This window comes from Venturia canescens, chromosome 1, assembly GCF_019457755.1.
Source record: "Venturia canescens isolate UGA chromosome 1, ASM1945775v1, whole genome shotgun sequence".
NCBI lineage: Eukaryota > Metazoa > Arthropoda > Insecta > Hymenoptera > Ichneumonidae > Venturia > Venturia canescens.
Genome location: NC_057421.1, coordinates 7827802 through 7854470, shown reverse-complemented (window position 1 = coordinate 7854470; position 26669 = coordinate 7827802). Strand labels below are relative to the sequence as shown.

The window sequence follows — 26669 nt, the reverse complement described above, 5'->3', positions numbered from 1 at the left end:
ACGAAGAATTAATTTCCTATTTTATTTGAGTACTTTTGCTTCCAGCGGAACAGCCTGGCATGGCCTCAACTGAGCTTCTGTTTCAATATATTTCCAACAAAGCAACGTAAGAGAAAATTGTTACGTCACGTGCCCTGAAACTGCTGTGCCACGTCAAGAATGTTTGTTATTAAAAATTTTTTAATTTGACGTGACACGTAATAATCAGCTTTGTATAATGATATTAAAATTCTACTTGGATACTTTATCGCAGCAGTTTGAATAATTGATATAAAAGAGTTTCAAGACAGATTCATGATACGAATGATTGATGGATTATTATTATCAGATCATGGCCAGGGTAGCAAACTTCACTCTGAGACTACTTAAAGCTTCATGCACGCATAAGCCATTTCTACGACGTGCTGGTTTCTTGTAGTTTTATTTTTTCGTCTATAACAAAGTAGTCAAGACTTTAATTGTTAATTTTTCTACGATCTCAAGTTGTTTTGTTATAAATCCATTGGGGAAAGACCTCTGAGGTAAAGTAGCTACGAAAAATCGTCTTTGCCATCAGTCAATAATCCTACAAACTTCTTTATTTTGAGGTAAAACTCTGCAGTATTTTGACAGACCTAAAATACTTTTTTTTAAATGATTCATTAGTTGTTTGAGTGGGGACCGATCACTGAAATGTAGACGCAAATTTTTCTCAAAGTATCAAGAACGTTCGAGTAAATCACGGTCGAATTTGCAGTTTTATCAACCCCTTGAAAAAGAACTCAAATGCTGTCGAAATTTGTGTCTCAATTGTTCTGAAGATGAGAAGAAAAGCCCATACTTTACCGACTGCATTCGTAGCAGGTTTCGAGGTAATCGTATCTTCGAATCTCAAGAAAAATATCCGAAGAGACCAACACTCAGCCGGTAAGTTATTCCGCAGTTTCAGCTTATTGACTTCATCTACGTTGCGTTTACACTTGCGAGCTGGATCAGGACATTTTCTTTGTGAATGGAAGACATGTGAAGTGTGTGGAATCTGATGATCGAGAAAACTGTTATGCGATGATTTGGCAAAACGTAAAGGTTAAAATTACAACCAGAATAAAATTCATTTGGAAAAATAATTTGTTTGTTTCATTAGTACGCTTTGATTGAACTTTTTCTCAAGTTTATGAATTTTTCCAATCTCACTTTTAACTATTCCGAAAACAACAACCACTAAATTAAATGAATCAAAGTAGTTTCGAGATCGACAAAATATAAAAAGAGTGAGAGCCCAAAACGCCGACGCGCAACGGCAACATTCTCTACTGCGTCGTTTTTTTTACCTCACGCAAATAATTTTTCAAGAGTTTATGAAATTACATACTTAATAATAATTACATAATGATGATAAAAAATATTGATCAAAATCACGTGATCATTGAACAAATGTTATTTTCTTAATTGTATGTCATTAAATTCCGAAATATGAACAACAACAAAATGTCTTTTTTTCGTTTCGATAATTATGTCAATTCACAGATTGTGCCCTTTTGGTCTCTTCTTTCGACGATGACTAAAATAGCACACAAAGTAGAAAACAAAACTGTTTTCATCACCTTTAGCAGATTTCTAGAAATCTGTTAGATGTTGGTTGGTTCAACTGCAGCCATGTTCGACAGTCAGCTCTTCTCCTTTATGTCTCTTTCCGTTCTGTCCTTTCCGTTGTTTTTTTATCTGAGTTGTGAGATATGCAAACATTTAGTGTAAGTAAATTTTCCCGAACCCATCGCGCTATCCGTAATTGATACGGACGAATTTCGGATTAGAAATATACGGACTTTATTTTCGGATTATCTACCGAAAAATGAGAATAGAATTATGGCCTAAGATGGAGCGTACTTCCAAAAAGTGGAAAAACCGATTGCGATCCAATATTCTGTAAAAAATAAGTTTGTTCATTAGGTATCATTTTTTTAATGAATAAAAATGTTTTATAGTGAAATATATCGAATAAAGCAATAATTCGACTCTCGAGATATAAATAAACGTGTTGAAAACCGAACATTCGAGTGTTGCTTTTTTTAAAAAAGGAAATGAGGAAATTTAAAAAACATTAGCAAACATGGACGTGTCTTAGCATACGGACACACTTAAAATGTATGAACCAATAAAATCAGTAAAATCCAAGAACTCCAGCCAACAATAAGCTGGAAAACAAAGAACCATGATAAGTGATGTTAAGCAAGCCGATATGACGATTCTTTTGAATAAGGACCTTGGTCAGTATCAGGCTACCTATCGTAAAGACTTCGTAGAAAATATATTAATCGGGTGATGGAACAGCCACTCGCAATATTGGCAGAAAAGAAATAATTTTCTTTGAGATTATTCAGAATGTTCTCGAAGTAATAGGAACTTGTCGACATGGCATTCATTTTACCTAAACATATATATTCCTGGTCGATTAATTTGGAAAGCTCTGGAACTCTGTAGAAAATCATTTACTTCTGAAAATGGTTTTGGCTAAACAGCTTTACAAAATCAGAATTTACGTATTGACGTGTGATTAATACTTGCGGCTCGGACAAAATTGGACCAAATTATTTTCTTAATTGTGAAACTAATAAAATCGATAAAATGATGTTAAACGTGCCGATATGACAAATGTTTTGCAGAAGGACGTTGGCCATTATCGCACTAACTATCGTAAAAACTTGGCAGAAAATATTTTAATCGGTTAAAATAATCGCTTGTGATATTATCAGAAAGGAAATATTCTTTGACACTATTCAGAATATTCTCGAATTAATACGAACGCGTTGACGTGGCATTGATTTTATCCGTACAGATATTCCTGTTTGATTAATTTATAAAGTTCTGGAGCTGTTGAAGTTTGATTTTCAGGAAGTAAAAATTATTTACTTCTGAAAACGGTTTTGGCTAATTTCACGCTTTTGCAATATTATAGAATAAAGTCTGCTTAGAATAAAGTACGTTACATGAATTTATATCTAGATCGAAAGACTCTATTATTACGGTTCAATTTTCGAAAAAAATTATATAACGTCCCCTTGACAAAAAACCAAATCAAATGTAGCTTGTTCCTGAATTTTTTGAGCTTCTTCGGAACAATGCAAAACCGTATTTCAACTATTTTTCTCGCACTTACGTGACCAATATATCGCCTTCAGAGAGAAATGTATTTTCTTACGGAGAAAAGTACTTTGAAGTTCTTCTCAGGTTCGTACCGGCTCTCGAGGGCCTCCATAAGGGATGAAATCGCCCTTCTGAGTTACGCAATCTAATACGTCAATTATATAAAATCGAACCAATTGTAAAATATTATTTGCATCAAATGAGTAATTTTCCAACTCGTAATCAATTCAAACTTTTAATTCGTGTAACTGATGCAGGCTCATGCGATAGCTGATAAACAATGATCCACACGTGCTGTTAAATTATTTATCTAAAATTATATTCAAGGCCGTATTATCGTACAGAATTCAGCATTCAAATGCACATAAGTTGGAATTTTCACTGGATCGCAATATTCTTGAAAATGATTAGTCATAAAAAAATAACACTAATTCCTTCCAATCTACAGTGTACGTTCCAAGAACGCAAAATATGTTATATTGTTCGAATAAGAGTTTTCATAATAAAAGGTTTACTCTTGACTCGATGTTATCCAGTTTTCGTGAGTTTGTGCACAGAGCACAGGGTACAGAGTGCAGTTGTGTAATTAATTATATAAGAAACCGAACCAACCGCCGGATTCATCCAACATCCAAGAACTTAAGTGATTTCATACGATGATAAAAGGCAGAGAGATTTAAATAAGTGCTTTCTGCAGGAAAAACATCGTTCGGAATTGACATCTTTCGGATATGTATACGAAGCCCGTACGAAGTGACGGATCCTATATCCTATAATTCAATGAATAAGGGAATAACAATAAACCTTCGAGCACATAACTGATTTTGATAAATATCCAGATATTAATCTATCATTCAGTTCACAAACCAATACCTAGAATGGCTTTGACTGCTGATAATTACAAGGTAGTGTGCTTGCGCCTAGTATGGCCAGCTAAAAACAAAACGAATCCAAGCATCCTAAAACTAGCAGCAAAATTTGAAAGTAAAGAATTCTCTGTTTGGGTCAAGCCTAAAAAACCGTTTTTGTATGATGAGAAACTATGTCGGAACGGTTTGAAAGCTGAGCATGGCGAGTTGTTTCTTTGGAATGAAAAGCTGGAGACTGTTAACTTGAAAACTGCTTTAATGAAATTTCATGAATTCATCACATCATCACCGGAGCCAATTTTACTCGTTACCCACTCTTCAGGAGTCGAGTTACAATTCCTCTCCAAAGCTATCCGGGAAACTAAGACGGAGTTTATGTTTAATGGTATTATTCAGCGTGTCGTGGATACTGTACCGATATTTGAAAAAAAGTTTCCAAGTCTGAATGGCGGAAGTCAACTCACATTAGAAGTTTTAATGTCCTATATGACGAGGGAACAGCCACATAACAGGAATGTAGTCTTGAAGACATCATATTATTTAGAATGCCTGATGTGGCTGCTAACCAATAACTCCGTATCAACGTCTGAGTTGATTGAGAATAGCGAATCTTGTGAAAATTGGTTATTAAGTTTCGAATATCCATTACTATTGTTCCGTAATCCACAATATATGGTAAATATACTCCCATTCCTAGGTCATTCTCTTTTAAGACATCTAAGGTGTGCAAAAATTTCATTTGCGACATTGAAAGAGTTATCTCAAAAAGATGATCCGGAACTTCTCCATAGATACGTTGAGAAACAGTGCGCTGAGAACAATGTTCGAACGATTGCTCCTCATAAAATAATGAAAATATTCACGTTTTTGAAAAAACCCCGTCCACATGACCACGGAGATCATTCAGTTAACACCGGACAGGAAGGATCTGTCGTAGATGAACCGGGTTCATCTATGACATCACACGGAAAGCAATATAATGATCATTCACTGCTCAGACAACAGGAAGAACTCGTCGATGATCCGGATTCAGTTATGGAAGAACTGGAAGCACCATACGACAGCGATCATTCCCGTGTCAGACAGGAAACACAACGTGCCAACTATTCATCAACCGGAGATCAGGAAAACTCTAGCGATATTTTGGATTTATTGACGGAAGAACAAGGAGTAAGATTCGATTACGACTATCCATGGAGTTCCGTGCCGGGAGAACTTGCCCATTCCACGGATTTTTATACAGAAGGACAAGAAACAGTCAACGATTATCCATTCTCCTACCATCTCGATGAGGCTACAATGGACTGGAATTCGTTTGTAGAAGTACAGGAAACCCCAGATGACGGAACTTATCCGTTCACCGGTGAAGAGGAAGAACGCCTCGCTGATGCGTACTCAATGATAGAAGAATCGGGAGCACTGTACGACAACGATCACTCACTCACCGGACATCAGAGAGAACGAGGAGCAGCCCACGATTATCAATTTACCGGACACCGCGGTGAACTCATTAAAGATCAGCGTCAAACGGACCGAGAATTGCTTCAAGAATGGCATGAGAAGTTCCATCCTTTTTACTGAAGGAATTACCGACAGCAATAAGTACGTGATTGGTGCGTTGTTTCGTCGATCATTAACACGTCTAATAAAGAAAAATGTAGCAGTATCCAATTTTGTAAACAACTTTGACAGATTGATTGAACCAGTTTTAAAGAAATTGTCATATGAAAAAGTAATAGACTAAAAGAAAAAAATTAACGCACATCAAATGTATCAAACGGAAATAAAATAAAGCTGCAATCTTATCAGCAAAAAACGTGCTTACGTGTTATTGGTCATCTGCTCCCAACGCGAAAGGATCATTCTATCATTACTCTAAAGTACGCATAGCAGTTTCTCCGTATTGAAAAAAATCAAAAAAACTCTCTATTGTTTCTGATCATAGTACAAAGGAATTTATTCGAAATAAGCAATCGCATTGTATCGTGAACTAAGATGATAACTATGCTACTGATCCAAACTTGCGTGACGTATTTATTCCGGAACAAGAATCCGATGTGACCTTCATCCATGGTAAGAGATACATATTGTTTTTATTTTTTATTTATATGACTGGTGCAGGCGATAGCTGTGATTATCAACAATTCGTACGTGTAGTTGAATAACTTATTTGAAAATATATAAAAAACATGCAAATTATAATCTGCCGTTCAATTCCGGAGCTGTATGATGTGCGAGATTTTTTCAACTGCATAAAGTCCTCATTAAGGTAGTACTGTCGGTTTGAGAATTAATGTTCAGAATTTAATCAAATTTGGTACAGCAATAAATCATATGATAAGAAAAAGATCCAGTTGAATTTTCAAGAGGTTACAGAAAACCAGAAAAAAAGATATTCGCATTGGGAATTACACACAGTTAATATTGAGTCTTATGGGAAATCACAGTTTTCATTGTATTTTACGAAAAGTACCGTTTGGATTTCAATAAAAAAAAAGGGTAGAATAAGAGAAAGGAACATTTAAGACCTTAAAAATACTGGTTGAGAGCATGTGATATTAGTATTTAGCAAATAAATATTCCGAATATTGAAATGTCGATTGCTTCGTTCGAAGAGATCACTTTGTAGTACCGCTAGTATACGCTGGCGTCACCACACATTTTAGCTAAAATAACTGAAAGAAAAAAAAAATATTTGAAAGCCGTATACTGATGCTCTTTTACCTCTTCTTCATATAGTTTAGCGTTCCCGAAGAGATCACGGGAGAGAAATAAGTCCAATTTATTTTTGTTCATTGGGAGGGAAGTGATCTTTTCGAACGAAGCAATCGGCATAATTATGGTCGAGCTTCGTTCTCGAGATCACTTTGTAGGATGTTCAGAGATTATTGTATTAATTATGTACAAAAAATTAATCTCATTTTATTTGTTTAACATTTACAAACACAGAACATACATTTTCTTATTTTCCTTTTTTAACTAAGAACTGCTTGAGCAAATGCTGGATTGTCTTGAACAATTGGACGATTGTAGAAAGTGTCGAATACTTTCGAAGTTTTAGACCATTCGGCTAATTTTTTAATTACATTGACCTCTATGCCTTTTGCTTGAGCTGACGACGTAGCCGCGTGCCTAAGGCTATGAGGTGCATATTTTGAACTTATGCCGCATTCTGACAAAAATGCCCTTAACCAACGACTCAAAGTATCCTTTGAGGCCGCCTTGTATGGTTTTCTAGTCGTAATAAATAAATTATCTGTTTCCAATAGAGACGAAGTACGTTCCAAATATTTCTCCAACGTTGAAGCCACACAGAGGTTAGGTTTATTTATAAATCTTGGTATCAATAATAGGGGTTGATATGCACCTGGTCTTGTAGTTTTATTCTTGATGGAATCTCAATTTCATAACCTTTTTCTACTCTACAAATATTACTCTTTTTAATTGCAATCAACGTTTGTTTCCTATGAGCTGTGACTAAAGCCAATAGCATTGCCAATTTTGACGTTAGCTGTTGTAATGTTAATTCTTCTAAAGGATTAATTATTTCCAATCTTTTAATAATTGGATCTAGACTGTAAATTCTGTCATATTTTGGTTTAACTGGCCTTTCTTTGGCAACTCCTCTAAGAAATCTAGAAATCATTGAGCTCTTTCCGATATGCTCGCCACATAAAAACGAGACGGCTGCTCTGCAAGTATTCAGAGTTCCAAAAGATGCACCCTGATGATATTTTCCCGTGAACCATTCCAGTATCCATGATACTTCCGGGTTAAAGGGATTATACATTTTCTTTTCACACCAGCCTAACCAATCCACAATATGTTTATCATATTGATTCATCGTCTTTCCTGATATGGAATTTAATAGCAATTCGATTGTGCCCTCTCTTATATCACGTAGTTGATACGCCTTCCTGATAGCCTCCCTGCCAGTAAGGCCAATTTGTCCGCTAAAGGATGTTGTGTCTTCCTGTCAGAACCAAGCAATAAATCTTTTGAAGGTTGAAATCTCATAGGAGGGCTTTCAAGTAAAGATAGCCATAACGGGTACCAGGGCTGTGCTCGCCAGTCCGGTATTACTACAATTCTACAAGCTTGGTCATTTTGAATCTTTTTTAAAGTTCTTAGAATTAAGGAAAAAGGTGGAAACGCATAAAAATATTTCGAGGCCCAGTCAAAAGAAAAAGCATCAATGCACCTTGCACGTGGGTCTTTATGCCAAGAACAAAACAACCTCACATTTGGTATTAATACTAGAAGCAAACAAATCTATTTCTATATCGCCAAATCTTCTAGTAATAGCACTGAAAGCTGTAGAAGAAAGCTCCCATTCTATATCAACTCTTTCGACTTCAGAGGCTATGTCCGCCTCCGTATTTTCTCTTGACGGTATGTACGTTGCAAAAATCCATATTTGACATTTCTCACACCATGACCATATATCAAAAGCTATTTTACTTAATTCAGGGAATTTAGTTCCTCCCATTTTATTAATGTACGCTATTGCGGTTGAATTGTCAATTTTTAACAAAACTTAACAACCATTGTAATGATCTGCAAAAGCCTTTAATCCGAGAAAGGCCGCCATTAATTCAAGCTGATTTATGTGTAACAATTTCTCGTCTGACGACCAATGACCATATACTACTTCGCCGTTGCAATATGCTCCCCATCCGGATAAAGAGGCATCCGAGAATATCGATATTTTGTATATAGATTTGCGGATGGGGTTTTTCGTGATGAGAATTTTCTCTCGCCACCGCTCAAGATCCTTTTTTACCAACTCCGGAACCAACATATCAGCCTGATAATCTCCTCCGTACTTTTTTAAGGCCAAATACTTAACTCGTTATATTTGACATGAAGCTACGTTCAGACATCAATCTCACGGCTGTACGTATATCCTCCATCTTAAAGTGAATCGGCTCAATAAATTCGTTTAATTTTTTTAAATTCAATATGAATCTCATTTCCCCGTTACTTTTGGGAACTAAAAATATACCCGAGATGAAATGACCCTTGCTCTCCTTGCATTTTCTAACAGCCCCAATATCTAAAACATTTTTTAAGGCCTTTTGCATTAAAACAAGATCAATATCTGTACGTACATTAGGTTCTGAAGTTTGAATGGGGTCTTTTAAGAAAGGTATTTCGTATCCATTTATCGTAGATAAAACAAACTTATCGTTAGTAATATTCGACCAAGCCTGTGAAAAGTAGCGTAGACGTCCTGCGAAGGGAATTACTTCTGCTTCTCCGTGTTGTTCGACGGTTTTGTTCGATTTTGTTGTCTGCCTGTGTTCCGATACGTCGAATTCGGAAATCGAAAATTCTGAGTTGTTCTCGGCCCTGTTTTGTTGAATTGGCTCATCTGGCGGTGGCCGCTTCGATATGCTGACGAGCCTTTCCAGTTTAACGTCTGACGAACATATGACTGTTTCTTCTCTGCCTGAGTTTTAATAGAGACCCACTTTCTCTGCCGCCGTCGCTGTTTTAATTCTTTTGCCTAAATCTTCTCCAAAAAGAAAAGAATCCGTTTCTGATTGTTCCAATATGACTTTACGTTTCTCGTCCACATGCTGATATCTGATGTTTTCTTGTTTTAGATAATTGATGATTCACATCGCAAAACATGGAGCTCGCGTCACAGAGCCACTCAAGGGGTTGATCTTTATCAACAGGCTCATTTTCATCATTAAAAATTGCACCAATCGCATTTCCAAGTGCAACCAAACCTCTTCCAGACATCTCCTGATTTGCTATTAAATATTTGTCTCGATTCTTGGCCGTTTTGTGAAGTAACGGAATGAGCTCCGCATTCAATTCCGGTGCTTTCAAAGGACAATTTCCCTTAGTAGGGTATTTTTCTTCCATGGATTTTTTGACGGTCGATTCCATGCCCGACAATATAATTTCTTTCCAACAATCTGCTAACTCATTATGGAGAACGAAAGCTTTATCTTTTTGACGACGCTTCTCAACTCTCAGGAGTTCTCGGGCTTTTTCGCTCAGAATGGGAGCGTTAGCCTCACCATTCAACGTCTCCTCAGACTCGTTCACCACATTTTGAACATTTGGTATATTCCGATCGTTCTCGTCGGTTATCGGTTCGTCAATTGCCTGAGCGTTAGTGTCTGAGTCTGTAAGAGCATGAAATCTAGGTTATGTTAGCTATTGTAAAAAGGTAAAAATGACATGCGTCAGACCCTTTACAACGCCAAAACAAAATAAAAAATTTTGTTTCGATCCCTTTCCGGGACATAACCTAGTCAAAAAAGGTACATCTGTCTTTGATTAACGACAAGATGCCCAAAATAGAGTAACAACTCTCATATATCCTCTGAATATCGAATAAGATTTTTATTACGTACCATCTGAAAGGCCATCTTGATCATCGCTTTCAACTGTGTCATTCAATAATCTTTTATATTTTAATATTTTATCTCGATAGGCTTCTGCCTTGTCGAGATCACACCTCCTTTTGCTCATTCTCAAATCAAATATGGTTAATTTGATAGAAGATAAACTGTAAAAGAAAAGAACTATCACCTTTATTCAATGAATATGAAAGAAAAAGAAATACGTGGTGTATACGCCGCGCACACAAAGCGTTATGAAGAAGAAGATCGAGGTAAAAGAGCATCAGTATACAGCTTTCAAATATTTTTTTTCTTTCAGTTATTTTAGCTAAAATGTGTGGTGACGCCAGCGTATACTAGCGGTACAACAAAGTGATCTCGAGAACGAAGCATGAGACATAATTATTATCAGATCATGGCCAGGGTAGCAAACTTCACTCTGAGACTACTTAAAGCTTCATGCACGCATAAGCCATTTCTACGACGTGCTGGTTTCTTGTAGTTTTATTTTTTCGTCTATAACAAAGTAATCAAGACTTTTTTTGTTAATTTTTTTACGATCTCAAGTTGTTTTGTTATAAATCCATTGGGGAAATACCTCTGAGGTAAAGTAGCTACGAAAAATCGTCTTTGCTATCAGAGTCAATAATCCTACAAACTTCTTTATTTTGAGGTAAAACTCTGCAGTATTTTGACAGACCTAAAATACTTTTTTTTTAAATGATTCATTAGTTGTTTGAGTGGGGACCGATCACTGAAATGTAGACGCAAATTTTTCTCAAAGTATCAAGAACGTTTGAGTAAATCACGATCGAATTTGCAGTTTTGTCAACCCCTTGAAAAAGAACTCAAATGCTGTCGAAATTTGTGTCTCAATTGTTCTGAAGATGAGAAGAAACGCCCATACTTTACCGACTGCATTCGTAGCAGGTTTCGAGGTAATCGTATCTTCGAATCTCAAGAAAAATATCCGAAGAGACCAACACTCAGCCGGTAAGTTATTCCGCAGTTTCAGCTTATTGACTTCATCTACGTTGCGTTGTTTACACTTGCGAGCTGGATCAGGACATTTTCTTTGTGAATGGAAGACATGTGAAGTGTGTGGAATCTGATGATTGAGAAAACTGTTATGCGATGATTTGGCAAAACGTAAAGGTTAAAATTACAACCAGAATAAAATTCATTTAGGAAAATAATTTGTTTGTTTCATTAGTACACTTTGATTGAACTTTTTCTCAAGTTTATGAATTTTTCCAATCTCACTTTTAACTATTCCGAAAACAACAACCACTGAATTAAATGAATCAAAGTAGTTTCGAGATCGACAAAATATAAAAAGAGTGAGAGCCCAAAACGCCGACGCGCAACGGCAACATTCTCTACTGCGTCGTTTTTTTTACCTCACGCAAATAATTTTTCAAGAGTTTATGAAATTACATACTTAATAATAATTACATAATGATGATAAAAAATATTGATCAAAATCACGTGATCATTGAACAAATGTTATTTTCTTAATTGTATGTCATTAAATTCCGAAATATGAACAACAACAAAATGTCTTTTTTTCGTTTCGATAATTATGTCAATTCACAGATTGTGCCCTTTTGGTCTCTTCTTTCGACGATGACTAAAATAGCACACAAAGTAGAAAAAAAACTGTTTTCATCACCTTTAGCAGATTTCTAGAAATCTGTTAGATGCTGGTTGGTTCAACTGCAGCCATGTTCGACAGTCAGCTCTTCTCCTTTATGTCTCGTTCCGTTCTGTCCTTTCCGTTGTTTTTTTATCTGAGTTGTGAGATATGCAAACATTTAGTGTAAGTAAATTTTCCCGAACCCATCGCGCTATCCGTAATTGATACGGACGAATTTCGGATTAGAAATATACGGACTTTATTTTCGGATTATCTACCGAAAAATGAGAATAGAATTATGGCCTAAGATGGAGCGTACTTCCAAAAAGTGGAAAAACCGATTGCGATCCAAAATTCTGTAAAAAATAAGTTTGTTTATTAGGTATCATTTTTTTAATGAATAAAAATGTTTTATAGTGAAATATATCGAATAAAGCAATAATTCGACTCTCGAGATATAAATAAACGTGTTGAAAACCGAACATTCGAGTGTTGCTTTTTTTAAAAAAGGAAATGAGGAAATTTAAAAAACATTAGCAAACATGGACGTGTCTTAGCATACGGACACACTTAAAATGTATGAACCAATAAAATCAGTAAAATCCAAGAACTCCAGCCAACAATAAGCTGGAAAACAAAGAACCATGATAAGTGATGTTAAGCAAGCCGATATGACGATTCTTTTGAATAAGGACCTTGGTCAGTATCACGCTACCTATCGTAAAGACTTCGTAGAAAATATATTAATCGGGTGATGGAACAGCCACTCGCAATATTGGCAGAAAAGAAATAATTTTCTTTGAGATTATTCAGAATGTTCTCGAAGTAATAGGAACTTGTCGACATGGCATTCATTTTACCTAAACATATATATTCCTGGTCGATTAATTTGGAAAGCTCTGGAACTCTGTAGAAAATCATTTACTTCTGAAAATGGTTTTGGCTAAACAGCTTTACAAAATCAGAATTTACGTATTGACGTGTGATTAATACTTGCGGCTCGGACAAAATTGGACAAAATTATTTTCTTAATTGTGAAACTAATAAAATCGATAAAATGATGTTAAACGTGCCGATATGACAAATGTTTTGCAGAAGGACGTTGGCCATTATCGCACTAACTATCGTAAAAACTTGGCAGAAAATATTTTAATCGGTTAAAATAATCGCTTGTGATATTATCAGAAAGGAAATATTCTTTGACACTATTCAGAATATTCTCGAATTAATACGAACGCGTTGACGTGGCATTGATTTTATCCGTACAGATATTCCTGTTTGATTAATTTATAAAGTTCTGGAGCTGTTGAAGTTTGATTTTCAGGAAGTAAAAATTATTTACTTCTGAAAACGGTTTTGGCTAATTTCACGCTTTTGCAATATTATAGAATAAAGTCTGCTTAGAATAAAGTACGTTACATGAATTTATATCTAGATCGAAAGACTCTATTATTACGGTTCAATTTTCGAAAAAAATTATATAACGTCCCCTTGACAAAAAACCAAATCAAATGTAGCTTGTTCCTGAATTTTTTGAGCTTCTTCGGAACAATGCAAAACCGTATTTCAACTATTTTTCTCGCACTTACGTGACCAATATACCGCATTCAGAGAGAAATGTATTTTCTTACGGAGAAAAGTACTTTGAAGTTCTTCTCAGGTTCGTACCGGCTCTCGAGGGCCTCCATAAGGGATGAAATCGCCCTTCTGAGTCACGCGCAATCTAATACGTCAATTATATAAAATCGAACCAATTGTAAAATATTATTTGCATCAAATGAGTAATTTTCCAACTCGTAATCAATTCAAACTTTTAATTCGTGTAACTGATGCAGGCTCATGCGATAGCTGATAAACAATAATCCACACGTGCTGTTAAATTATTTATCTAAAATTATATTCAAGGCCGTATTATCGTACAGAATTCAGCATTCAAATGCACATAAGTTGGAATTTTCACTGGATCGCAATATTCTTGAAAATGATTAGTCATAAAAAAATAACACTAATTCCTTCCAATCTACAGTGTACGTTCCAAGAACGCAAAATATGTTATATTGTTCGAATAAGAGTTTTCATAATAAAAGGTTTACTCTTGACTCGATGTTATCCAGTTTTCGTGAGTTTGTGCACAGAGCACAGGGTCCAGAGTGCAGTTGTGTAATTAATTATATAAGAAACCGAACCAACCGCCGGATTCATCCAACATCCAAGAACTTAAGTGATTTCATACGATGATAAAAGGCAGAGAGATTTAAATAAGGGCTTTCTGCAGGAAAAACATCGTTCGGAATTGACATCTTTCGGATATGTATACGAAGCCCGTACGAAGTGACGGATCCTATATCCTATAATTCAATGAATAAGGGAATAACAATAAACCTTCGAGCACATAACTGATTTTGATAAATATCCAGATATTAATCTATCATTCAGTTCACAAACCAATACCTAGAATGGCTTTGACTGCTGATAATTACAAGGTAGTGTGCTTGCGCCTAGTATGGCCAGCTAAAAACAAAACGAATCCAAGCATCCTAAAACTAGCAGCAAAATTTGAAAGTAAAGAATTCTCTGTTTGGGTCAAGCCTAAAAAACCGTTTTTGTATGATGAGAAACTATGTCGGAACGGTTTGAAAGCTGAGCATGGCGAGTTGTTTCTTTGGAATGAAAAGCTGGAGACTGTTAACTTGAAAACTGCTTTAATGAAATTTCATGAATTCATCACATCATCACCGGAGCCAATTTTACTCGTTACCCACTCTTCAGGAGTCGAGTTACAATTCCTCTCCAAAGCTATCCGGGAAACTAAGACGGAGTTTATGTTTAATGGTATTATTCAGCGTGTCGTGGATACTGTACCGATATTTGAAAAAAAGTTTCCAAGTCTGAATGGCGGAAGTCAACTCACATTAGAAGTTTTAATGTCCTATATGACGAGGGAACAGCCACATAACAGGAATGTAGTCTTGAAGACATCATATTATTTAGAATGCCTGATGTGGCTGCTAACCAATAACTCCGTATCAACGTCTGAGTTGATTGAGAATAGCGAATCTTGTGAAAATTGGTTATTAAGTTTCGAATATCCATTACTATTGTTCCGTAATCCACAATATATGGTAAATATACTCCCATTCCTAGGTCATTCTCTTTTAAGACATCTAAGGTGTGCAAAAATTTCATTTGCGACATTGAAAGAGTTATCTCAAAAAGATGATCCGGAACTTCTCCATAGATACGTTGAGAAACAGTGCGCTGAGAACAATGTTCGAACGATTGCTCCTCATAAAATAATGAAAATATTCACGTTTTTGAAAAAACCCCGTCCACATGACCACGGAGATCATTCAGTTAACACCGGACAGGAAGGATCTGTCGTAGATGAACCGGGTTCATCTATGACATCACACGGAAAGCAATATAATGATCATTCACTGCTCAGACAACAGGAAGAACTCGTCGATGATCCGGATTCAGTTATGGAAGAACTGGAAGCACCATACGACAGCGATCATTCCCGTGTCAGACAGGAAACACAACGTGCCAACTATTCATCAACCGGAGATCAGGAAAACTCTAGCGATATTTTGGATTTATTGACGGAAGAACAAGGAGTAAGATTCGATTACGACTATCCATGGAGTTCCGTGCCGGGAGAACTTGCCCATTCCACGGATTTTTATACAGAAGGACAAGAAACAGTCAACGATTATCCATTCTCCTACCATCTCGATGAGGCTACAATGGACTGGAATTCGTTTGTAGAAGTACAGGAAACCCCAGATGACGGAACTTATCCGTTCACCGGTGAAGAGGAAGAACGCCTCGCTGATGCGTACTCAATGATAGAAGAATCGGGAGCACTGTACGACAACGATCACTCACTCACCGGACATCAGAGAGAACGAGGAGCATCCCACGATTATCAATTTACCGGACACCGCGGTGAACTCATTAAAGATCAGCGTCAAACGGACCGAGAATTGCTTCAAGAATGGCATGAGAAGTTCCATCCTTTTTACTGAAGGAATTACCGACAGCAATAAGTACGTGATTGGTGCGTTGTTTCGTCGATCATTAACACGTCTAATAAAGAAAAATGTAGCAGTATCCAATTTTGTAAACAACTTTGACAGATTGATTGAACCAGTTTTAAAGAAATTGTCATATGAAAAAGTAATAGACTAAAAGAAAAAAATTAACGCACATCAAATGTATCAAACGGAAATAAAATAAAGCTGCAATCTTATCAGCAAAAAACGTGCTTACGTGTTATTGGTCATCTGCTCCCAACGCGAAAGGATCATTCTATCATTACTCTAAAGTACGCATAGCAGTTTCTCCGTATTGAAAAAAATCAAAAAAACTCTCTATTGTTTCTGATCATAGTACAAAGGAATTTATTCGAAATAAGCAATCGCATTGTATCGTGAACTAAGATGATAACTATGCTACTGATCCAAACTTGCGTGACGTATTTATTCCGGAACAAGAATCCGATGTGACCTTCATCCATGGTAAGAGATACATATTGTTTTTATTTTTTATTTATATGACTGGTGCAGGCGATAGCTGTGATTATCAACAATTCGTACGTGTAGTTGAATAACTTATTTGAAAATATATAAAAAACATGCAAATTATAATCTACCGTTCAATTCCGGAGCTGTATGATGTGCGAGATTTTTTCAACTGCATAAAGTCCTCATTAAGGTAGTACTGTCGGTTTGAGAATTAATGTTCAGAATTTAATCAAATTTGGTACAGCAATAAATCATATGATAAGAAAAAGATCCAGTTGAATTTTCAAGAGGTTACAGAAAACCAGAAAAAAAGATATTCGCATTGGGAATTACACACAGTTAATATTGAGTCTTATGGGAAATCACAGTTTTCATTGTATTTTACGAAAAGTACCGTTTGGATTTCAATAAAAAAAAAGGGTAGAATAAGAGAAAGGAACATTTAAGACCTTAAAAATACTGGTTGAGAGCATGTGATATTAGTATTTAGCAAATAAATATTCCGAATATTGAAATGTCGATTGCTTCGTTCGAAGAGATCACTTTGTAGTACCGCTAGTATACGCTGGCGTCACCACACATTTTAGCTAAAATAACTGAAAGAAAAAAAAAATATTTGAAAGCCGTATACTGATGCTCTTTTACCTCTTCTTCATATAGTTTAGCGTTCCCGAAGAGATCACGGGAGAGAAATAAGTCCAATTTATTTTTGTTCATTGGGAGGGAAGTGATCTTTTCGAACGAAGCAATCGGCATAATTATGGTCGAGCTTCGTTCTCGAGATCACTTTGTAGGATGTTCAGAGATTATTGTATTAATTATGTACAAAACATTAATCTCATTTTATTTGTTTAACATTTACAAACACAGAACATACATTTTCTTATTTTCCTTTTTTAACTAAGAACTGCTTGAGCAAATGCTGGATTATCTTGAACAATTGGACGATTGTAGAAAGTGTCGAATACTTTCGAAGTTTTAGACCATTCGGCTAATTTTTTAATTACATTGACCTCTATGCCTTTTGCTTGAGCTGACGACGTAGCCGCGTGCCTAAGGCTATGAGGTGCATATTTTGAACTTATGCCGCATTCTGACAAAAATGCCCTTAACCAACGACTCAAAGTATCCTTTGAGGCCGCCTTGTATGGTTTTCTAGTCGTAATAAATAAATTATCTGTTTCCAATAGAGACGAAGTACGTTCCAAATATTTCTCCAACGTTGAAGCCACACAGAGGTTAGGTTTATTTATAAATCTTGGTATCAATAATAGGGGTTGATATGCACCTGGTCTTGTAGTTTTATTCTTGATGGAATCTCAATTTCATAACCTTTTTCTACTCTACAAATATTACTCTTTTTAATTGCAATCAACGTTTGTTTCCTATGAGCTGTGACTAAAGCCAATAGCATTGCCAATTTTGACGTTAGCTGTTGTAATGTTAATTCTTCTAAAGGATTAATTATTTCCAATCTTTTAATAATTGGATCTAGACTGTAAATTCTGTCATATTTTGGTTTAACTGGCCTTTCTTTGGCAACTCCTCTAAGAAATCTAGAAATCATTGAGCTCTTTCCGATATGCTCGCCACATAAAAACGAGACGGCTGCTCTGCAAGTATTCAGAGTTCCAAAAGATGCACCCTGATGATATTTTCCCGTGAACCATTCCAGTATCCATGATACTTCCGGGTTAAAGGGATTATACATTTTCTTTTCACACCAGCCTAACCAATCCACAATATGTTTATCATATTGATTCATCGTCTTTCCTGATATGGAATTTAATAGCAATTCGATTGTGCCCTCTCTTATATCACGTAGTTGATACGCCTTCCTGATAGCCTCCCTGCCAGTAAGGCCAATTTGTCCGCTAAAGGATGTTGTGTCTTCCTGTCAGAACCAAGCAATAAATCTTTTGAAGGTTGAAATCTCATAGGAGGGCTTTCAAGTAAAGATAGCCATAACGGGTACCAGGGCTGTGCTCGCCAGTCCGGTATTACTACAATTCTACAAGCTTGGTCATTTTGAATCTTTTTTAAAGTTCTTAGAATTAAGGAAAAAGGTGGAAACGCGTAAAAATATTTCGAGGCCCAGTCAAAAGAAAAAGCATCAATGCACCTTGCACGTGGGTCTTTATGCCAAGAACAAAACAACCTCACATTTGGTATTAATACTAGAAGCAAACAAATCTATTTCTATATCGCCAAATCTTCTAGTAATAGCACTGAAAGCTGTAGAAGAAAGCTCCCATTCTATATCAACTCTTTCGACTTCAGAGGCTATGTCCGCCTCCGTATTTTCTCTTGACGGTATGTACGTTGCAAAAATCCATATTTGACATTTCTCACACCATGACCATATATCAAAAGCTATTTTACTTAATTCAGGGAATTTAGTTCCTCCCATTTTATTAATGTACGCTATTGCGGTTGAATTGTCAATTTTTAACAAAACTTAACAACCATTGTAATGATCTGCAAAAGCCTTTAATCCGAGAAAGGCCGCCATTAATTCAAGCTGATTTATGTGTAACAATTTCTCGTCTGACGACCAATGACCATATACTACTTCGCCGTTGCAATATGCTCCCCATCCGGATAAAGAGGCATCCGAGAATATCGATATTTTGTATATAGATTTGCGGATGGGGTTTTTCGTGATGAGAATTTTCTCTCGCCACCACTCAAGATCCTTTTTTACCAACTCCGGAACCAACATATCAGCCTGATAATCTCCTCCGTACTTTTTTAAGGCCAAATACTTAACTCGTTATATTTGACATGAAGCTACGTTCAGACATCAATCTCACGGCTGTACGTATATCCTCCATCTTAAAGTGAATCGGCTCAATAAATTCGTTTAATTTTTTTAAATTCAATATGAATCTCATTTCCCCGTTACTTTTGGGAACTAAAAATATACCCGAGATGAAATGACCCTTGCTCTCCTTGCATTTTCTAACAGCCCCAATATCTAAAACATTTTTTAAGGCTTTTTGCATTAAAACAAGATCAATATCTGTACGTACATTAGGTTCTGAAGTTTGAATGGGGTCTTTTAAGAAAGGTATTTCGTATCCATTTATCGTAGATAAAACAAACTTATCGTTAGTAATTTTCGACCAAGCCTGTGAAAAGTAGCGTAGACATCCTGCGAAGGGAATTACTTCTGCTTCTCCGTGTTGTTCGACGGTTTTGTTCGATTTTGTTGTCTGCCTGTGTTCCGATACGTCGAATTCGGAAATCGAAAATTCTGAGTTGTTCTCGGCCCTGTTTTGTTGAATTGGCTCATCTGGCGGTGGCCGCTTCGATATGCTGACGAGCCTTTCCAGTTTAACGTCTGACGAACATATGACTGTTTCTTCTCTGCCTGAGTTTTAATAGAGACCCACTTTCTCTGCCGCCGTCGCTGTTTTAATTCTTTTGCCTAAATCTTCTCCAAAAAGAAAAGAATCCGTTTCTGATTGTTCCAATATGACTTTACGTTTCTCGTCCACATGCTGATATATCTGATGTTTTCTTGTTTTAGATAATTGATGATTCACATCGCAAAACATGGAGCTCGCGTCACAGAGCCACTCAAGGAGTTGATCTTTATCAACAGGCTCATTTTCATCATTAAAAATTGCACCAATCGCATTTCCAAGTGCAACCAAACCTCTTCCAGACATCTCCTGATTTGCTATTAAATATTTGTCTCGATTCTTGGCCGTTTTGTGAAGTAACGGAATGAGCTCCGCATTCAATTCCGGTGCTTTCAAAGGACAATTTCCCTTAGTAGGGTATTTTTCTTCCATGGATTTTTTGACGGTCGATTCCATGCCCGACAATATAATTTCTTTCCAACAATCTGCTAACTCATTATGGAGAACGAAAGCTTTATCTTTTTGACGACGCTTCTCAACTCTCAGGAGTTCTCGGGCTTTTTCGCTCAGAATGGGAGCGTTAGCCTCACCATTCAACGTCTCTTCAGACTCGTTCACCACATTTTGAACATTTGGTATATTCCGATCGTTCTCGTCGGTTATCGGTTCGTCAATTGCCTGAGCGTTAGTGTCTGAGTCTGTAAGAGCATGAAATCTAGGTTATGTTAGCTATTGTAAAAAGGTAAAAATGACATGCGTCAGACCCTTTACAACGCCAAAACAAAATAAAAAATTTTGTTTCGATCCCTTTCCGGGACATAACCTAGTCAAAAAAGGTACATCTGTCTTTGATTAACGACAAGATGCCCAAAATAGAGTAATAACTCTCATATATCCTCTGAATATCGAATAAGATTTTTATTACGTACCATCTGAAAGGCCATCTTGATCATCGCTTTCAACTGTGTCATTCAATAATCTTTTATATTTTAATATTTTATCTCGATAGGCTTCTGCCTTGTCGAGATCACACCTCCTTTTGCTCATTCTCAAATCAAATATGGTTAATTTGATAGAAGATAAACTGTAAAAGAAAAGAACTATCACCTTTATTCAATGAATAAGAAAGAAAAAGAAATACGTGGTGTATACGCCGCACACACAAAGCGTTATGAAGAAGAAGATCGAGGTAAAAGAGCATCAGTATACAGCTTTCAAATATTTTTTTTCTTTCAGTTATTTTAGCTAAAATGTGTGGTGACGCCAGCGTATACTAGCGGTACTACAAAGTGATCTCGAGAACGAAGCATGAGACATAATTATTATCAGATCATGGCCAGGGTAGCAAACTTCACTCTGAGACTACTTAAAGCTTCATGCACGCATAAGCCATTTCTACGACGTGCTGGTTTCTTGTAGTTTTATTTTTTCGTCTATAACAAAGTAATCAAGACTTTTTTTGTTAATTTTTTTACGATCTCAAGTTGTTTTGTTATAAATCTATTGGGGAAATACCTCTGAGGTAAAGTAGCTACGAAAAATCGTCTTTGCTATCAGAGTCAATAATCCTACAAACTTCTTTATTTTGAGGTAAAACTCTGCAGTATTTTGACAGACCTAAAATACTTTTTTTTAAATGATTCATTAGTTGTTTGAGTGGGGACCGATCACTGAAATGTAGACGGAAATTTTTCTCAAAGTATCAAGAACGTTCGAGTAAATCACGATCGAATTTGCAGTTTTGTCAACCCCTTGAAAAAGAACTCAAATGCTGTCGAAATTTGTGTCTCAATTGTTCTGAAGATGAGAAGAAACGCCCATACTTTACCGACTGCATTCGTAGCAGGTTTCGAGGTAATCGTATCTTCGAATCTCAAGAAAAATATCCGAAGAGACCAACACTCAGCCGGTAAGTTATTCCGCAGTTTCAGCTTATTGACTTCATCTACGTTGCGTTGTTTACACTTGCGAGCTGGATCAGGACATTTTCTTTGTGAATGGAAGACATGTGAAGTGTGTGGAATCTGATGATTGAGAAAACTGTTATGCGATGATTTGGCAAAACGTAAAGGTTAAAATTACAACCAGAATAAAATTCATTTAGGAAAATAATTTGTTTGTTTCATTAGTACACTTTGATTGAACTTTTTCTCAAGTTTATGAATTTTTCCAATCTCACTTTTAACTATTCCGAAAACAACAACCACTGAATTAAATGAATCAAAGTAGTTTCGAGATCGACAAAATATAAAAAGAGTGAGAGCCCAAAACGCCGACGCGCAACGGCAACATTCTCTACTGCGTCGTTTTTTTTACCTCACGCAAATAATTTTTCAAGAGTTTATGAAATTACATACTTAATAATAATTACATAATGATGATAAAAAATATTGATCAAAATCACGTGATCATTGAACAAATGTTATTTTCTTAATTGTATGTCATTAAATTCCGAAATATGAACAACAACAAAATGTCTTTTTTTCGTTTCGATAATTATGTCAATTCACAGATTGTGCCCTTTTGGTCTCTTCTTTCGACGATGACTAAAATAGCACACAAAGTAGAAAAAAAACTGTTTTCATCACCTTTAGCAGATTTCTAGAAATCTGTTAGATGCTGGTTGGTTCAACTGCAGCCATGTTCGACAGTCAGCTCTTCTCCTTTATGTCTCGTTCCGTTCTGTCCTTTCCGTTGTTTTTTTATCTGAGTTGTGAGATATGCAAACATTTAGTGTAAGTAAATTTTCCCGAACCCATCGCGCTATCCGTAATTGATACGGACGAATTTCGGATTAGAAATATACGGACTTTATTTTCGGATTATCTACCGAAAAATGAGAATAGAATTATGGCCTAAGATGGAGCGTACTTCCAAAAAGTGGAAAAACCGATTGCGATCCAAAATTCTGTAAAAAATAAGTTTGTTTATTAGGTATCATTTTTTTAATGAATAAAAATGTTTTATAGTGAAATATATCGAATAAAGCAATAATTCGACTCTCGAGATATAAATAAACGTGTTGAAAACCGAACATTCGAGTGTTGCTTTTTTTAAAAAAGGAAATGAGGAAATTTAAAAAACATTAGCAAACATGGACGTGTCTTAGCATACGGACACACTTAAAATATATGAACCAATAAAATCAGTAAAATCCAAGAACTCCAGCCAACAATAAGCTGGAAAACAAAGAACCATGATAAGTGATGTTAAGCAAGCCGATATGACGATTCTTTTGAATAAGGACCTTGGTCAGTATCACGCTACCTATCGTAAAGACTTCGTAGAAAATATATTAATCGGGTGATGGAACAGCCACTCGCAATATTGGCAGAAAAGAAATAATTTTCTTTGAGATTATTCAGAATGTTCTCGAAGTAATAGGAACTTGTCGACATGGCATTCATTTTACCTAAACATATATATTCCTGGTCGATTAATTTGGAAAGCTCTGGAACTCTGTAGAAAATCATTTACTTCTGAAAATGGTTTTGGCTAAACAGCTTTACAAAATCAGAATTTACGTATTGACGTGTGATTAATACTTGCGGCTCGGACAAAATTGGACCAAATTATTTTCTTAATTGTGAAACTAATAAAATCGATAAAATGATGTTAAACGTGCCGATATGACAAATGTTTTGCAGAAGGACGTTGGCCATTATCGCACTAACTATCGTAAAAACTTGGCAGAAAATATTTTAATCGGTTAAAATAATCGCTTGTGATATTATCAGAAAGGAAATATTCTTTGACACTATTCAGAATATTCTCGAATTAATACGAACGCGTTGACGTGGCATTGATTTTATCCGTACAGATATTCCTGTTTGATTAATTTATAAAGTTCTGGAGCTGTTGAAGTTTGATTTTCAGGAAGTAAAAATTATTTACTTCTGAAAACGGTTTTGGCTAATTTCACGCTTTTGCAATATTATAGAATAAAGTCTGCTTAGAATAAAGTACGTTACATGAATTTATATCTAGATCGAAAGACTCTATTATTACGGTTCAATTTTCGAAAAAAATTATATAACGTCCCCTTGACAAAAAACCAAATCAAATGTAGCTTGTTCCTGAATTTTTTGAGCTTCTTCGGAACAATGCAAAACCGTATTTCAACTATTTTTCTCGCACTTACGTGACCAATATATCGCCTTCAGAGAGAAATGTATTTTCTTACGGAGAAAAGTACTTTGAAGTTCTTCTCAGGTTCGTACCGGCTCTCGAGGGCCTCCATAAGGGATGAAATCGCCCTTCTGAGTTACGCAATCTAATACGTCAATTATATAAAATCGAACCAATTGTAAAATATTATTTGCATCAAATGAGTAATTTTCCAACTCGTAATCAATTCAAACTTTTAATTCGTGTAACTGATGCAGGCTCATGCGATAGCTGATAAACAATGATCCACACGTGCTGTTAAATTATTTATCTAAAATTATATTCAAGGCCGTATTATCGTACAGAATTCAGCATTCAAATGCACATAAGTTGGAATTTTCACTGGATCGCAATATTCTTGAAAATGATTAGTCATAAAAAAATAACACTAATTCCTTCCAATCTACAGTGTACGTTCCAAGAACGCAAAATATGTTATATTGTTCGAATAAGAGTTTTCATAATAAAAGGTTTACTCTTGACTCGATGTTATCCAGTTTTCGTGAGTTTGTGCACAGAGCACAGGGTACAGAGTGCAGTTGTGTAATTAATTATATAAGAAACCGAACCAACCGCCGGATTCATCCAACATCCAAGAACTTAAGTGATTTCATACGATGATAAAAGGCAGAGAGATTTAAATAAGTGCTTTCTGCAGGAAAAACATCGTTCGGAATTGACATCTTTCGGATATGTATACGAAGCCCGTACGAAGTGACGGATCCTATATCCTATAATTCAATGAATAAGGGAATAACAATAAACCTTCGAGCACATAACTGATTTTGATAAATATCCAGATATTAATCTATCATTCAGTTCACAAACCAATACCTAGAATGGCTTTGACTGCTGATAATTACAAGGTAGTGTGCTTGCGCCTAGTATGGCCAGCTAAAAACAAAACGAATCCAAGCATCCTAAAACTAGCAGCAAAATTTGAAAGTAAAGAATTCTCTGTTTGGGTCAAGCCTAAAAAACCGTTTTTGTATGATGAGAAACTATGTCGGAACGGTTTGAAAGCTGAGCATGGCGAGTTGTTTCTTTGGAATGAAAAGCTGGAGACTGTTAACTTGAAAACTGCTTTAATGAAATTTCATGAATTCATCACATCATCACCGGAGCCAATTTTACTCGTTACCCACTCTTCAGGAGTCGAGTTACAATTCCTCTCCAAAGCTATCCGGGAAACTAAGACGGAGTTTATGTTTAATGGTATTATTCAGCGTGTCGTGGATACTGTACCGATATTTGAAAAAAAGTTTCCAAGTCTGAATGGCGGAAGTCAACTCACATTAGAAGTTTTAATGTCCTATATGACGAGGGAACAGCCACATAACAGGAATGTAGTCTTGAAGACATCATATTATTTAGAATGCCTGATGTGGCTGCTAACCAATAACTCCGTATCAACGTCTGAGTTGATTGAGAATAGCGAATCTTGTGAAAATTGGTTATTAAGTTTCGAATATCCATTACTATTGTTCCGTAATCCACAATATATGGTAAATATACTCCCATTCCTAGGTCATTCTCTTTTAAGACATCTAAGGTGTGCAAAAATTTCATTTGCGACATTGAAAGAGTTATCTCAAAAAGATGATCCGGAACTTCTCCATAGATACGTTGAGAAACAGTGCGCTGAGAACAATGTTCGAACGATTGCTCCTCATAAAATAATGGAAATATTCACGTTTTTGAAAAAACCCCGTCCACATGACCACGGAGATCATTCAGTTAACACCGGACAGGAAGGATCTGTCGTAGATGAACCGGGTTCATCTATGACATCACACGGAAAGCAATATAATGATCATTCACTGCTCAGACAACAGGAAGAACTCGTCGATGATCCGGATTCAGTTATGGAAGAACTGGAAGCACCATACGACAGCGATCATTCCCGTGTCAGACAGGAAACACAACGTGCCAACTATTCATCAACCGGAGATCAGGAAAACTCTAGCGATATTTTGGATTTATTGACGGAAGAACAAGGAGTAAGATTCGATTACGACTATCCATGGAGTTCCGTGCCGGGAGAACTTGCCCATTCCACGGATTTTTATACAGAAGGACAAGAAACAGTCAACGATTATCCATTCTCCTACCATCTCGATGAGGCTACAATGGACTGGAATTCGTTTGTAGAAGTACAGGAAACCCCAGATGACGGAACTTATCCGTTCACCGGTGAAGAGGAAGAACGCCTCGCTGATGCGTACTCAATGATAGAAGAATCGGGAGCACTATACGACAACGATCACTCACTCACCGGCCATCAGAGAGAACGAGGAGCAGCCCACGATTATCAATTTACCGGATACCGCGATGAACTCATTGAGGATCAGCGTGAAAAGGACCGAGAATTGCTTCAAGAATGGCATGAGAAGTTCCATCCTTTTTACTGAAGGAATTACCGACAGCAATAAGTACGTGATTGGTGCGTTGTTTCGTCGATCATTAACACGTCTAATAAAGAAAAATGTAGCAGTATCCAATTTTGTAAACAACTTTGACAGATTGATTGAACCAGTTTTAAAGAAATTGTCATATGAAAATGTAATAGACTAAAAGAAAAAAATTAACGCACATGATATGTGTCAAACGGAAATAAA

At 36.2% G+C, this 26669-nt stretch overlaps 1 protein-coding gene across 5 annotated transcripts; it reads right to left on the bottom strand.

Moving 5' to 3' along the window:
- Positions 1–17339: 17339 nt before the first annotated feature.
- On the bottom strand, positions 17340–24707 carry LOC122406441 (uncharacterized). 5 transcript variants are annotated; one of them, XM_043411909.1, is made up of 3 exons: positions 21713–24707; positions 20814–20968; positions 17340–20582 (listed from the first exon to the last, which is right to left on the bottom strand). In XM_043411909.1, exons 2-3 carry the CDS (start codon positions 20929–20931, stop codon positions 19897–19899), a joined length of 804 nt encoding a protein of 267 aa, XP_043267844.1. In that variant the 5' UTR covers positions 20932–20968; positions 21713–24707; the 3' UTR covers positions 17340–19896. The 5 variants fall into 5 exon arrangements, with proteins under 5 accessions (XP_043267844.1, XP_043267837.1, XP_043267853.1 ...); XM_043411902.1 differs by having other exon boundaries at positions 20814–21908; positions 22473–24707; XM_043411918.1 differs by having other exon boundaries at positions 20814–22590; positions 22715–24707.
- Between the last annotated feature and the right edge of the window lie 1962 nt (positions 24708–26669).